This window comes from Equus przewalskii, chromosome 12 (genome assembly GCF_037783145.1).
Source record: "Equus przewalskii isolate Varuska chromosome 12, EquPr2, whole genome shotgun sequence".
Taxonomy (NCBI): Eukaryota; Metazoa; Chordata; class Mammalia; order Perissodactyla; family Equidae; genus Equus; species Equus przewalskii.
In genome coordinates, this window is record NC_091842.1 from 5,662,700 (window position 1) to 5,679,183 (window position 16,484).

General features: G+C 44.5%; 1 protein-coding gene across 2 annotated transcripts in view; it reads right to left on the reverse strand.

Annotated features, from left to right (window-relative positions):
• BAIAP2L1 (BAR/IMD domain containing adaptor protein 2 like 1) overlaps positions 1 to 16,484 on the reverse strand; it is a 105,408-nt gene that overhangs the window by 6,141 nt on the left and 82,783 nt on the right. For both annotated transcript variants that reach the window (XM_070567441.1, XM_070567440.1), the window contains 4 exons: positions 14,058 to 14,208; positions 11,732 to 11,939; positions 10,991 to 11,068; positions 9,359 to 9,539 (listed from right to left, as the gene is read on the reverse strand). In XM_070567441.1, coding sequence (XP_070423542.1) covers positions 9,359 to 9,539; positions 10,991 to 11,068; positions 11,732 to 11,939; positions 14,058 to 14,208 — 618 coding nt within the window. The remainder of the gene's footprint in view (positions 1 to 9,358; positions 9,540 to 10,990; positions 11,069 to 11,731; positions 11,940 to 14,057; positions 14,209 to 16,484) is intronic.

Genomic DNA, 16,484 nt, shown 5'->3' on the forward strand with positions numbered 1-16,484 from the left:
AGGGCTCTGGGCGCGTCCTTGGCGCCTGCCTCTCTGGACTGCTACTTCCACGAAACAGAATTTCCCTTCATCTTGGAGGCCAGCTGGAGGTCAGCTCTTTGTTACCTGCAGTAGCAGCAGCCCTAAACTGAAGTTTTAAATGTTAACATCTAATGCCAGTCCCCGGCTATGGGCCAGACTTGTCTCCCAATTCACAACCTCCAATCTAGTTCAACCCTTTTATTCCTAAAACAGGGACACCAAAGCCCAGGCAGGGAAAAGCCAACTGTGGGTCACAGGACTCTACTGAAACCAAGGTGCCCACTTTGTGGAGTGGAGAGCAGATGAAAACGAAGCCGCTCACGGGGCCTGCACTAAGGTGGCACTTCTGGCTCTTACAGGTCAGCAGACACGCGCTTTGAAAGGAAAGTGTGTGTGTCAGAGGGCTTAGTTTTTCAATAGCTTTTAAAAGCCCAGTTATCTGATTATTTAAAAACTCTGCTGCAACTACAGTAGAGAACAACATGACCATCCGGCAGGCCCTCCAGCTTCAGTCCCAACGACCACTCTCCTGAGCTGAGGAAGACTGCATCTCAGATCTTTTCGAGATGCCACATCACAGGGCAGCCATGGGAACTGTCTAGGTTAGTGGGTTTAGGAACATTCTACCCTATGGTGGGTGGCCCCCAGGCTTCGGTATTACACTTAAGCCCAAGGATCCGGTAAAACGTTACATGTAACTGATGGTTTTTTGTATGTAAAAACTAAGTATAAAAGTGTTATGCTTTGCCAGCTGCCATGGCTCTCAGTGTCTGGCTGAGAGAGAACATACTTTCCCCCAACATCATTAGCTGATTTAAACATTTTAGTTTAGGAAAGGTAAATTATCGTCAGTCCAGTTGGGCATAAGAACTTTTGAGATACACAATTCCAGGACTGTGTCCCTGCCCTTGAGGGCTCCTGCACAGGCCTTGGTCATGGCATGTGCTTCTTGACCATCGTGCTCTGGATTAAGTTTTTAAGTGGAACATTGTTCTATCTGTGAAATCTATACCTGACTACCCAATATGGTGGCCACTAGCCATATATGACTGTTTAGATTAAAATTAAAAATTCAATTCCTTAGCTATACTATCCACTTTCCAAGTGCTCGGCTGCCCCCTCTGCCCAGTGGCTGCTGTGCTGGGCAGCAGTTCTGGAACATTTCTGTCTGATCTGGAAACTCTGGTTTCATTTATGGAAGCACTTCTTGTCTTTCCCCCACGCCCTGACACACAGATTAGATCCTGTGCCTCCTGCTGCTATTGCAAGAGGCTACGGCGACTGGGCATCCTTTAACAACAGGCCTTTTCACCGGCGCGTGAGGCGGTTTCCTTGGAGCAGAGCTGGTTCTCCTGCCCGCCCTGCGCAGCCAGCCTGCTTCCCGGCTGTGGTCTGGGCACTCTGGGCTTGACTTGGTAGTGACGAAACGTAGCAGCTTGTCTGATAGAACAGTGTCAGCAGAGAAGCATACGAGCTGTATATTGGTGACAGAGCTGTGTTTTTTTTTCTTTTGCATTTTCTATTATTTCAAGTAGTATCTTGAAATACTACTTCAAAGATGTTAGTCATAGAAGTGGAATATAAATCCATCATTACCCTCACTGTGCATCTGGAAGCACCCTGTGCTTACTTCTGGGCTACTACCCTCCTCACTCCAGGTCAGATGCACTTTGTTGTTTTACAGATGAGGAAAAGTGAACGTCCTGGAGAGGGTGGCCGGGGTGGGGCCCCTGCGACCATGGCCGGCAGCTCCCCATGCAGGGAGGCTCTCAAACCTTGCGGCTTCTGCTGATTTGTTAAAAAGCCAATTCATCTTTGCTTGTGATCTTTATTAAGTGGCATTTTCCAGTGTCCTCCAGGTCAGAAAAACAGTACAGCACCCAGCACACAGACGACAATGGTACTGTCTGGTCAGTAGAGTGTTCTGGTGGAGCGACACCAACAGGCTGCTAGTTGAGATTTTAGAATTGTTTCTCTCAGTCTGCGGTGGGACTTAGAAAGCTGCTGTCATCTTTTCTGTTTCCCCTGTTCTCCATCTCACAAGGCCCCACAATCCCTCTGCCTCCTGGGATACTGGAAAACTGGGCCGATACCCAGGATGCACCGTGAGGATGAGAAGGGCTGGGCGGCACCGTCCACATCACAGGCAGCAGCGCCGGAGGCTTGTCTGGCGCTCCCGAGTGCTTTCAACGTGATGGGAGAAAATGCTGTGCTGCCACTGTGTGTGGGCAAAACGCCTGTCTATGTAGTTAAATATATTTACCTCTGTCTATCTCAAAAGAAGCAGTGAAATGTTAACAGTAATTGTCTTGGAAGTGAAATTATAGATAATTAAAACTTTTCTTTTTAATACTTATTCCTTGTTTTCCAAATTTTCTACCAAAAACAAAAATTCTCTGGGTCATTTTTATAAGCAGAAAAAGAGTGACTTTTAAAAGTTTTTTAAATAAGGCATAATGAGTAGATGTTTTAGTTTTTACAAAGGGACCCTGACCAAACTTGGGCTTTGCTCTTTAACGAAAACCTGTAGCTGTGACGGCAAGGTAGATTAAAAGGAAACCTCATTTCAGCATATGTTTAATGTGCCTAGCAAATGGCAACATCTGAGGTGAAAAAAAAATACTAAAACACACATTTGTTTGCTTAAAGTAGCATGGGACTGATATATCTGTCTCAAGAGTGGGATAACTGTATCAATTTATTTGTAGAATTTTAGACAAAATTTTCACCATCAACCCATTTCTTTTTATGTTTAACATAGTAGTTAAATCATAAAATATTTTGGGCTGGCCCCGTGGCCGAGTGGTTAAGTTCGCGCACTCCGCTGCAGGCGGCTCAGTGTTTCGTTGGTTCGAATCCTGGGTGCGGACATGGCACTGCTCATCAAACCACGCTGAGGCAGCGTCCCACATACCACAACTAGCAGGACCCACAACAAAGAATATACAACTATGTACCGGGGGGCTTTGGGGAGAAAAAGGAAAAAATAAAATCTTAAAAAAAAAAAAAAAACCATAAAATATTTTATAAATACCCCCATGAAAGACAACTTTTATCTGTTTATCAAAAGTGGGAAAAGGGGTCTCTTAAATTGTAGATACTTTAAAAAACCATCAGTAACTTCATCTTTAATGAATACAATCATACTTATAGGATCCGGATTATTTTTAATTATTCAGAACCTCTAAAACAATTGTATTTTTTCCCTAGTAGTTAAATGTGTAACTTAATTTAAAAAAGAATGTTTTTCCTCTTTAATGCTAGCATTTTAAAGACCTGGAGCTCAAAATTACATAAATTATCAGAAAAACAAAACAGCTCCAAAATATGTCAACATGAGTAAACCAGACGTGCTCCCACAGGTAAGACAGAACAGTGGTTTCTCCCATGCAGGCTGCACAGTCAGTCAGTAGCTCTGTCACTTCTTACCTCTTTTACCTCTTGTCACCCCTTCCCATCTCTACTACACTGGACTCCTGCCGTCCTCTCGCCCTGGACGACCGCACAGCCTCCCGCCCCGTCTGTGGGCTCCAGCGCGCCCTCAGAGCTGCCTGCAGGTACTGCCCAGGAGGATGGAAGGAGGCCAGCGTGCATTCCTGACGCCCTGGCTAGGTGTGCTTCACTCCCGGCCTGTCCGTCCCACCGTTTCTCCGGCTGCTGCCCCAGACCACACCCAGCCATTGCAGTTCCCAGAACACACATCTAGAAGGCCTTGTGTTTTGTCAGAGCTCTTCCTTCAGAACTTGGCTCAATGCTTGCCTCCAAGAGGCCACCTCCGATGCTTCCCAGGAGCCTGAGCCCTTCCCTCCTCCTCTGTCACCCCTTCACCCTGTGCACCTTTTTACACAGCCCCAATAAACACATCGTCCACTGGACTCAACTTCCTCTTTGTGTCCCCAGGGCCTACCACAGGACCATAGTAAGCTCATTCATAAATGCTCAATGGATGAATTTCAATGTGCAGGTCTCATCGTGATCCACAGATCCTGTCCATGCAGCCTGCCCTCACATGCCACTTGACTGTTTAAAAAAGAAGTTTGGTTGGTCACAATAGTCTGATGCCATAGAAATATTAGTTGCCAAAGTTACAAATGTGACCTCACTGTGGGTATCAACTCTATACCTATTTGAAGTGCTTAAACATGTCTTTGTATGGAAACTTTCAGTTATCATTAAGAAAAGAGTTTATCACCATTCATTATTTTATCATTGCAAAATCAATGACAACTGAAATTATCATTGGAACTTATACGAGGGCATTTCATTAGATATTTGGGTTTTTAAATGTTATATGAGAACAAAAATTAAAGGCTGTTAAAATGAAAGACTAAAGAAAGCCTTCTAGCCTGCAAGGCAGAAATAGGGGGCCTGATCAGAGTACGGTCATCCCTCAGTATCCACAGGGGATTGGTTTCAGGACCCCCGCAGATCCCAAAATCCAGGGATCCTCAAGCCCCTTAGTTGGCCCTCTGTATCTGTGGGTTCCGCATCCTTGGATTGAACCGCCGAGGTTCTGTCAACACAGAACACGATCCGAGGATGCGGAGGTCTGACTGTATCGGGGTGATGCTGGCCTCAGCAGCAGTTAGCAAGTGTTCCCTCCTCTCCGATTTTTTGCAAAAGTGTGAGAATGATTGGCATTAGTTTTTCTTTAACTGTTTGGTAGAATTCACCAGCGAAGCCATCAGGTCGAGGGCTTTGTTGGGAGACTTTAGATTACTGATTCGGTGGAGATGGTATGTGGTGGGGAGAGGCGTCTTCCAGTCTGGAGCTCTGCCTGGAGGCAGCCCTGGGCAGGTCTGGGAGCATGCAGGGCGTGAGCCAAGAGTGTGAGCTGCAGACTCCTGCACCCGGGGTCAAGGGGGGAAGGGCAGCGGCTCCACGTGGGTTTGCCATGGAGGAGGTGGCCACGGAGCACCAGGTCACCCTCCTGCAGCAGCCCTACTCCGGCCCGTAAGAGAAGGTTCTGTGCTTAAAGCTCCGCTGCTCACGGAAGTGGGAATGAAGGAAAAGGTGGGGCACTGTTCACAACCTTTAGTTTCCTGGACAGTCTCAGCACTTTTCAAGGCAGCTCCTTACCAGGGACTGTCTCTTATCATCCAGCCAACAAAGAGGTGTAAAAATACAGTTAGACCTCATTGAAACTGCCAAACGCTAAATAATGAATATCACTATTGACAATATTGATATTTAAAAACAGGATTTTCCAATTTATCCAATTCAGTATAGTAAGAATAGCATCAGTGCTTTCTTCATCCAGCTTTATCTGCATGGTAAAAATACGGAAATTCAAAACGTTATTTTCTAAAATTGGTGACTGTGTTAGATAAAAATGTCAGTGTTTTCATTCATAATTCCAGTGCTAACTATGATCTTTGGGCAAGATTCTTTTACCTTTGAAGGCATTATACAACCTTAATACAGTAATGGAGCTAGGCAGTCATTATCGATGGCTGCTTAATACCACAAAGAGAGAGACAGCCAGACGTGTGCCTCCTGATGGACTAGCCATGGCCACTGATGAAATGCTCTAGCAGCAACACGACAGGCAAACAGACAAAACAGTGATACAGACTGATCAACGCTGGAAATACAGGAGAAAGGGGAATGTGGAAAAGGACACCATGTGGATGTAATCAGCAAAATCCAGACTGAGGACACCAGGACCAGTAACCTGCTGCTTCTCCAGATAAATTACAGGGAAAAAGAGACGGGGGGACCTGTAGATACAAAAGTCTCGTCATGAGACTTAGTGACCGATTACAATGTATGGAGCTGACCCGGATCCAGATCCAAACAACTGTAGTGTCAAGAAATTTTTAATGAAACAATCAGAAACTTGAAGTGACTAGTTAATGATATTCAGGAGTTATTGTCAGTTTTGAAATATATAATAATTGAGATTGTGGTCACATAAGAAAAAAAAGGACCTTTAAGGTATTTCCAGATGAAATGATATGAAGTCTGGCATTAGCTTCAAATTGATCTGGGAGTGGTTGGGCGAGAGATGAAACAAGATTGGTAAATGAACTGATAATTTGATAATTGTTAAAGCTGGCGGTGGGGGGACCAGGTCATTAAATTAGTCTTTCTACTTTTATGTATGTTTGAAGTTTTCTATAAGAAAAAGTTGAAAATCAAACAAAAACAGGAGCAGGCACTATAACCGACAGGTCACAAGTAAACAATGTACCTTGTATGCCTTAGATCCTAAGTTTTATGACGTACAGTTGTAAAATTTTTTTTCAGCAAAATGATTTTTTATGCTTTTAGAAATGCCTTAAGATCACATCCAAATAGTTTGAATGTTGTTTTAAAATGTGCTAGGACCTTTAAAAAAATAGCATTTGAGGGGCCGGCCCGGTGGCGCAGTGGTTAAGTGTGCACGTTCTGCTTCAGCGGCCCGGGGTTCGCTGGTTCAGATCCCTGGTGCAGACATGGCACCGCTTGGCAAGCCATGCTGTGGTAGGCGTCCCACATATAAACTAGAGGAAGATGAGCACGGATGTTAGCTCAGGGCCAGTATTCCTCAGAAAAAAGAGGAGGATTGGTAGCAGTTAGCTCAGGGCTAATCTTCCTCAAAAAAAAAAAAAAAAAAAAAAAAAAAGCATTTGATATCTTTGCCCTTCCAAGCAGTTTCTCCAGTTTTTGACATCTACCCCCATGCCGACGGAATGGAAAAGCTCCATTTTCAATAGCCTTGTGTCATTCTTTTGAAAATAATTTTTGGAGTTAGATATTTGGAGTAATTTGGAATGATAAAGGTGCAAACAGTATATCATGCAGCATGCTTATCTAAGAAGACAAGCCAGACAAAGCCATTTTTGAATGAGATTTCAAAACCTTGCATTTCCTCGTCCAAAACCTGCCTTTGCAGCCTATGGTCAGGCAGGTATGTTCCCATATACCTTAAGGCTCACGCTAAAACACAGGGCACACCTTTAGGAGAGTTCCCATTTCATGAAATCCAGACACTTTGCCCATGCATCATTCACAGCTGAACAAAGGCCACTCGTAGTGGTGACAGTGGGGGCAGAGCTGTGGAGGCACACACTCTGTGAGAAGCAGGGAGACAGCTTCTGCGTGCACTACAGAAGGGACCACACAATAACTGAGAGATAATTAGAAAGCAGAGCGTCAGAGTGGCCCGGGCTTATGGCACCGACTGCACGTGGGCTACCAGTAGTGCCCTGGGATGTTCCTGGGAGGAAGGTGGGAGCGGCGCAGGCTGGGCAGGCTTTGGTGCCGCTTGGCCCTTCTGCAGCCTGGGGCACCAAGCTCAGCCGCACAGCCTCTGGAAGTCCAACCCACTCTCTGACCCTCCCCTCCTAGGCTCCTTCCCATTCTCTGCCCTCTAGCAGCTCTGTGGCCTCGAGGGGACTGCCAGCGCCACCTGCTAGCCCCTTCCCCACTCTCCTTCATCCCTTCAGGTCCCGCTGGCCTCCTGGCCCAGCCTGGATTCTAGGGTCTGGGCCACCCCCCCGCCCTCACAAACACCCATCGCTCCCTCCTCTCCCGGCACCACCAGCCTGGTAACACCCAACCACTTAGTTACTTCTTGTCTCAACCGGAGCAGCGGCATGTTGCTGGGGAAACCACCATGTTGACTGGTTTCATTTGAAATCATGACCCCAAATCGTAAAGCGGGCATTTGGCATTACCCCATATTCCTCCTGCTCTTCTGCAGCATGCTCACTTTCTCATTCTTCAGAACACCTATTTTACAGGTTCTCTTTCTTCAGACTTGCTCACCACCACTCTGCCCACTCCCGTCTGCTGATGATCTTACTTCACCACTGAGACAACAGACACTGTCAAACAGAACTCCCTAGCTGGCCCGCCCAGCTGCACCTATGCCCAGGACCTTGGCCTTCTCGCTTGCTACAGTGCACCTGCGCCCTTGCTCCTGGCCGGGGCCGGCTCTTCCACATGTGTGCATCCACCTTCTCAATCTTCTCCCTTTTCTCCATCCTTTCCTCATCCTCTATTGTAACATAGAGAATATTGTATTACAATCTATATTAGAAAAAAAATAAGAATAAGAACCCCCTCTCGACTCTGTCATCCTGGAATCATCGCCTTTGTTCTCTGTTCCTTGAGCGTGTCAAGCACATGCCCTCCTTAGGGGTTTTAAACTCTCTGCTCCTTCTGTCTAGGCACCTCCTCTCCTTGACCCCTGCACGATGGGCTCCTTGCCATTCAGGTTTCAGCTTAGATGTCACTTCCTCAGAGAAGTCCTCTGCTGTAGACACTATCAGATGCCACCCAGATCTCCATCAGGACTGAGGGACTGATTCCGGGCTGCAGGGAGTGCTGCTGGCAGATGGTCTTTGGTTGTCAGTACTCTTCAGGAATCTCCCTGGCTAAAGATCTCACCCCTGGATGACCCCTTATAAAGCCCTGGCTCCTCTGTCCCAAATCCAGACAGCTCCAAGGGTCCTCTCAACTCTGGAGCTCTTGGTGGGAGTGGTGGAGGCACCACAGTCCAGCTTCTCCCCTGGCCCAGGGCTTCTCCCTTCTTTTCTCTTTCACAGATGTGATCCCAGGGTGCTCCCTAATAAGCACCCTGCACGCTAATCTCAGACTCTCTTTCCCAGTGAACCCAACCTGTGACAGTCAAGTTGTCCACCCCTCTATCACCCCACCTTGTTTTAATTCTCTTTATAGTTTCCACCATCGATGTTTTTGTTTATTCCTTACTGTCTGCTTCCTCTTACTAGAACCTAAGTTCCAGCAGAGCCAGGAACTGGTCTTGTTCATCTTTGTGTCTCTAGAGCCCACACCAGGGCCTGGCACTCAACAGACACAGTTGGTGAAGGAATGAATGGAGTGACTCTCAGAGCCCGCATCCTCTACTCTTTCTTACAGGGTTGTTGAGGAGTAAAGATAATGTACATACAGTGTCGACACAGCCCCCAGTATAAAGTAAACGCTTTCTGAAGACGTAAAGATGAAGTTACCACTTTTCACCTTAAGCCCTCCTTCAGAAAACAGTATGCAAATTGAAGAAAATGCAGGAAAAGGTGATTAAATGACTAAAGGACTGCAGCCATGACTAAAGGCAAAGCGAGATTGAGACCTGATACAATCTGGCAAACTATGAGATGTACTGTGTGTAAATCCTCATTTACAGATAAAATAAAACAAAAGGCAGACTGAAGTGAAGCAGCTGAAAGGCTGTCCACAGGGAAGGGAATGTAGAGGAGCCAGGTGAAAGAGCTGCCCCGCCCGAGGGACGCCAGCCTCCTACTGCGCCAGGAGTAACGACCCATTCCTCCTGGTAGCATCGCCAGTCAGGATCTGGTTACACAGGACACCACGCTGCAGCTCTACTCACAGAAGATGTGGTTTCTGCTTTGGACACCGGTGCTTTAAAGGTGGAAGTATTTTTAGGAACATCTCCTTTCTTATCTGCAGCCGCTCCCCTGGATAAACATTCCAAGTAATCAGGTGGGGGGATGACAACACTGCTTTTCTCCGATAAGTCCACCGTGCTGATACTTCTTACAGGGGCTGGGCTAACAACCAAAGACCAGAGAATACACGTTAGACAAGATCCTGCCACCTGGATCCCAAACATCCTAAATATCCTACGGCCAGAAGTACAGTAGATTAATAATCAAAAAGGATGAGGAAGGAGAAGATTAGAACACATACACACTTTATATATAAAACACTGTAATGTTTTTACTGGTTTATAACTGTACACTCAAAAGAAATTCCTTAAAAGACACGATAAAAGAAAAGGAGGAAAACTGGCTGAATTAGGGGCTGGCTCTTGATTAATTAAAGATTAATAAGAAAATGAAGACTACAGTAAAAGCCTTAGCAAAAGCATTGAGCACTTCAGATAAAATTCTGAAGTTTTTTTTTTTTAAACATCCTAAAAATGATAGTTTTATTCTTGGCCCAGTGGCAGTTTAGCTATTCCGCTAGGGATGAAGATACACAGACGGCACTGAGCAAGTACAATGGAAGGAGTTGGGGGCATCAAGTGTGGTGTTCAAAGGTCTGCCGGGACAGCTGGATGGGTTAGGAGGGGTTCTTTGAGACGGGAAACACTGAGGATGAGGTGGCTCAGGGTAAAGATCATGAGTTCAGCTTGGGTATGTCATTTCTGAGGACCACGGGACAGCCAACTAGAACTGCCTAACACACACAGAAATATTTATGTCTAGGCCGGGAAAGATCTTCCTCAGTTCTAGTCTTGGCTCCACTACTTCTAGTTGTATGTCCAAGTTATTAAACTTTTCTGTGCCGCAGTTCCCTCAGTTTTCAAGTGGGGATCGACCTCGTAAGGCTGTTGTGAGAATTAACTGAGCTAATTAATGTAAGGCACTTTGGACAGTTTCTGTGTGATTATTACTGTTATTATCATCTGGATGGGAATACACATCTGGGGGTTGTCAGCATGGAGGTGCTAACCGAAGCCCATCGGTGTGATTCAAGCCATAGGAGTAGACAAGATGGCCCAGGAAGCACAGAAAATGAAAAACGACTGAGGACGGATCCTGGGGAGCAGCTATGCTTAAGCAGTGGGCAGAAGAGAGGCCTGAAAGGCTGAAAGGGATGGCTGGTGAGGCGGAAGGAAAATAAACAGAGTGCAAGGTCAAGAAACCAAGGCAGGAGAACATTTCAGACAATGTACCTGCTAGTGTTACAGGCTGCTAAGTAAGATCAAGAGGGACAAGGTGGGCTTGGATTTAGCAACCAGTGGGTGGGGAGATGGGGAGGGGTTCCAGAGGGCTGATGGACCAGGGCGAAGAGCAGGGTCTGGGGGCGTCTCCTCACAGCAGGCAGGCAGTAAAGCCCGTGGACAACAGAAATCACAACAGAAACAAGCATGGAGTAGCAATTTCCCTTTCTTACTCTTCCACACATAGCCCGATATAATTCTGATACACCTCAAAACACCGGGTCGAAGGCAAGTTTCCATCACTGGGAAATCCGAGCCACAGTCAAGCCCTACCTTGGCGTGGGCACACTCACTGTCTCCTTTGCATCTTCTTCCAGCAACTTTGTGTATGATGACGGGAACCAACCCCTCCTAAAGATGAAGAATGAGGAAAAAAGACCTGTTTGTGGTACCAGCAGTAGACAAGTGAACAAAAAACTCACTAGGGAATGACTCGACAACTCAGGGGCAGACTGTCCATGTCACCACCTTACACAATATATATTTTATTTACAGCATTAGTTTTATTTGGATTCCCCTTTTGTCTTTTTTTCCATATTGGTTTAACTTAATAGCTGAACAGTCTACACGAAAAACTGACTTAACCTACTTATAGTAAGGCTTGTGCACGTATTCATGGTTGAAATGATGATGCTGGCATTTAAACTATTTATGTGGTAAATCTTAACAAAATATATCTGAAATGCAGATTATCCTTGAGAAATCCGAAGTCACATTTTTTTTTAAAAAAACCCCAAGACTATTTACACCTACTTGCAGAGGTGACTTCATATGATCTAATGACCTACTCGTGCATTAAATTATTCTATATATGCACGTACATACAGAAAATAGCCTGGGACAGAATAACTCCAGTTAACTAAACTAGAACTATAATTAAATTACGAACTTAACTTTAGCTAGAATGCTAATATGTCCACAAAGACAACTTGCTCCTAAAAGGAGAGACAGCAGCTCATTTCCGTGCTGGGCCATGACAACTCCTGTGTGCACGGCATCCACTCTGAGACTTACACTTTGCTGTTGTCGTGTTCTCCATAAAGCCAGCCATCCTTCTCCTCAGAGATGAGCAGTGTGATGACATCTCCCTGTGCGAAGCTAAGTAAGGTCTTGTTAGTGCCAGCGGTATGTGGGAAAATGGTTTTTACTTTCTGCTTTTTCATCATGTTCAGTCCAGTTGCAACGGAAACTGATCGCTGTAAACTGGGATCATCTGCAGAATCTGTTAAAAATGAACACAGCAGTGATGGCTTTTTAAAAAATAATCAGGCAAGTTCAAATGAGCAAGCCCCAGAAAACCACCCATTCCTGTCTTGCCAGCGTACGCATTCTGCTGAAGCTCCACTCATGTTATGTTTCCACCCTTTATCTTTGCCTGGATGGACAGGGACTACAAGGAGCAGAGGCAGAACCATGGCCTGAGGTCTCCCAGGGCAGGCTCTGTGGCTGAAGGCTCCTTTCCAGACGGAGGATGAAGCAGCGCACGCAAGCCTCGCCTGCATCTTCCACTCTGATTAATCAGGACGGCTCTCTCAGAGAGGCAAGCTGCTCCACCACCAAATGGTCTGCTGCTCTTCCTTACCCTGCTCTCCCAATGAGTCCCAAAGGCAGTGTGAGGCATTACCTTAAACCCACTGCCCACGACTTGGGCCTCAAAGAACAGGAGAGAACTGGAAAGGTGACGTTCTTGTCACCCTCTTTCAACTGTGAGCATGGTAAGGATGTGGTGGGGATGAGCCCGTTTACCGAGCCCTCCCTAAATGCCAGTCCATGCTCTCAGTGCTTCACAGCTTCTGAGGATGGTGCTGTCACCCACAGTGACTTGCCCAGGATCACAGCTGGAACGTGGCCGAGCCAGGAGCCAGATGCAGGCGGCCTGGCTTCACAGCCTGTACTGTGCTATGAGCAGCACTGCGCTGTGCATTTTATGTCTCAATTCAAATGCAGGCTATTTACCACTCCAAAAAAAAAGTGGAATCAAGATTTTTTTTTTTCTTTTTATATAGTTTTTCCTCTCAAATTTTGCTCGCTTAGTATTTATTTTAAAACAATGCAAGATCTCTATGCTTTATTCTTGCAAATTCTTTGTTTTGTTTTCTTTTTGCTGAGGAAGATTCACCCTGAGCTAACATCTGCTGCCAGTCTTCCTTTTTGCTTGAGGAAGATTTGCCCTGAGCTAACATCTGTGCCGATCTTTCTCTATTTTGTATGTGGGTTGCCGCCACAGCACGGCCACCAATGAGTGGTGTAGGTGTACACCTGGGAACCAAACCTGGGCTGCTGAAGCAGAGCATGCTGAACTTTACCACTAGGCCACAGGGCTGGCCCCATATTCTTGCAAATTCTCAATAATTACAATGTGAACTTAGCTGTTTCCTTAACGCTCTCCTCTCTAATTGCCTCAGTAGTATTGAATCCACCAGCAATTTTCCTTTAGCTTTTACCAGCAGGAATCAAAGAACCATCTGAATGATTGGGTTGCACACAGCATTATATATTTTAACTTTATATTATATAAAACTTACAGTCCTTCCTTTAAGGCAGATTACTACAGCCTGTTATCTTCTCAGTTGCCATTCTGAAAAGCTCATCTCTTTCCTACAGCTACAAGTGCTATAGTCTGTGGACTCTCTCTAGCACACAGCTTGACTGCCACGACTTTCATACAGAGGGGGCCTGTGAGACACCCCACACAGAGACATGGGTCAGCTACCACAGTACTTTCGAGAGTCCTGGCTGCCAAAGACTAAGTAGGCAGAGGAGAACCTACCCAAAGCATCGTGAAATGTCTGCACACAATAACTGGTCCCAGTGTTTTGAAACAGAATCAACAGAACTAAGAAATTTAAGCAGTTAGAACTTAAGGCTCCTGAAAGCACAAAGTGCTCTGTTAGAGCTGATGAAAAATACTGACTATACTTCAAACTAAGCCTACTGGTAAGATTAATAACCATAATTTTGCCATGTGAACTTCTACAGTTTGTTTTACTGAAAAAAGAAATTTTATGATAATTGCCAGCAAATATGGAACATAGTGTGAGGCTCTGTATATTATACCCCATTTATTTTTAAATATAACACCTTTCAATAGTATGTTTACTCTATGTAAACATCAATCAGTATATAGAATTAGTGTTAATCAAAGAAATGTGTCACTTACAAAACGTCTTCCAGTCTTACAATAAACGCAGACCCTTACTTGCTTTGTGGTGTGAGCTCCTCCGAGCCAATGTGATGTGTGCTACCACATTTTTTTACTACCTCATGATACATTTATCCAAAATATTTAGTTAAAACATTTTAAAAGGCATTTTAAAAGAAATCAAACTAAATATCTTACCTGTTGAATTATTTATCCTTTGTGAATTCTGCGCAACTGTTGCTGGGTTATTAAACAAATCAATCAAAGGACTGGTATATGCTCTGGCTGAAGGAGCTGGTGGTGGTATCTTTGGTGAATGTTTAGAAAGGGTGTCATACTCTTTCCCAATCTGTGAAAAATTCTTTATTAGTTTAAAGTTCATATAACACAGCAATGGAATTATAGAGATTCCTAGGCTTTTTTACATTAAATTCCCCTTTCTTCCCAAAGTTTCTATTAGTTGTAGGGCAATGCCCCATTCTGAATTATTTCAAGAATACCATATTCTTTTTTTTATTTTTGTCTTTTTTTAAAGCAGTTACTCCCCCTTTTCCCCTACTACCTGGAAACCACTAATCTACTTTATGTCTCTATGGATTTTAGGCTCCCTCTTAAGCGCTACTTGGCTATAGGATTCTACATTTAAAAAATCTTTTCCACAGAATTTTGAATCATTGCTCCATTAATTTCTAATATCTAGTTTTGCTAACAGGAAATCTGGCACCAATGGAATAACTTTTTTTTTTAGTAAGTAACCTATTTTTTCGCACCCTGGAGGTTTTCAGAATTTTCTCTTTATCCCTGACGTTCTGCTGTCTCTTGAGGTTTTGGTCTTTTCCATTCATCCAGGCTCACTCTGGCTGCGCGGACCAGAGTCCGAGCAGTGGAGGGGTGGGAAGGGGCTGGCCTTGGGACGTGCTTTGAAGGTGGAGACAATAGGTACGCCCGTGGACTGACCGTGGCGTGAGAGAGAGAGAGAGGAGTTACTGTTTTGTGTCTGAGCTGTGGGAAGGAGGAAGGTGCCGTTTACTGGATGGGGAAGACTATGGAGAAGCATCTTTAGAGTGAAAAAATCAGTCACTTGGTTTTGGACAAGTTAAATTTGAGATCCTCATTAAACATCGTGGTGATGATGTTGAGTAGGCAGCTGGATATATCTCCCATGTCTCAAACTTTCTAACGTTATGTTTATCCTCTTTCTGATTAAAAAAAAATCCTGTGTTTGCTCTGTGTTTTGGAGAGTTCTTTGGCTCAATTTTTCAAGCAGTTCCATTCTGCTAATGAACCCATCTATTGTTGTTGTGTTTGTTGTTTCTTTTGAGGGGGGAGGAGGAAATGAAAAACAAAAACTTTTATTTTAGAAAAATATCAGCAGGTACAAAAGTAGAGAGAATAGCACAATAAATCTCCATGTCCCCACCACCTAGCTTCAACAATGATCAGTTCATGGCCAATCTTGTTTCATGTGTGCCCCATCCATCTTCCCCCATGCCTGGATTATTCTAAAGCAAATCTCAGACATACCATTTTAACTAAAAATAAGAATCCAATTTTAAATTTCCAAGATCTCTAGTTGATTCTTCTTTGTGGATGTAATATCCTTTCATCTCCTTCTAAAGATTTCTTCTCTGCCCTGTTGGCTCTGTTGCCTCCAACACTGGTCACTGCAGTTTTTTACTTTTTATGACAGTAAAATATTTTTTTATGATATTGCATTTTCGTCACCTGTTTAGTGATTGCTGGTTGTCCGTCTATCTTTGTATTGTATGGCAGTCCCTGTTCTTTTTTACTGTATACAATAGTCTGTATTTTGCCTGTTCTCATTGTCACAGACTGCTCATGGTGATATGCAGACGAGGCAACACACCCTTCCAGGAGCGTGCCCTATCTCTTCAGTCCAAATACATTGTTTTGGCTCATAGACAAAAGCTCCTGCTGCCCATTTTTCACCACAAGTGGAACAAGGGGAAGGGACTGAGCAGCCTAGATGGTCTGAATCAGTTCCCCAACCAACTACATATGGAAATGCCCCAAGTTCCCTCCCACTTCTTGTATCCAGTGGCTCTGAGCTTACTGCTCCACCCTCTGCAGAAATTTTGCCCTGCACATCCTTGGGGCTGAGGTTTACTTCTATTTTGATTCTGCATAGACTGATCTTTTAGAGACTCCTTCAGTGTTTCTGGTCCACTGACAGCCCCTTCTCTTATTTTCCCATGCAGTTATGGGTCTATTCTGTAGATTGCTGGCTGGTCTTTAGTATCTCTGCTGTCATTTCAGAGGGTTTTAGATAGAGAGGTAGGGTGTACTCATGTGTTCAAACTACCCGCTGTATCCAAATCTCCCCAAGTGTTTGTGAAAATAAAGCCCAGGTTCAAAGAATAGCAAACTACAATGCTCAAATTCATTACCTTGAATACTCTGGTGACTGTGTTTTTCTGAAGTGCTTTCTATTGTGATGAATGGGATCAGAGTTTTGTTCATGTACTTTCTAAGACACCTATACTTCCTTCACTGGGAATGAACGTATAAAGTTGGAATCATTACAATTAAAAACAGTAACAATAAAATTTTCAAAATAAAGATGACAGGCTAAATATAGTATAAAACATTTGCACAGCTAATCTC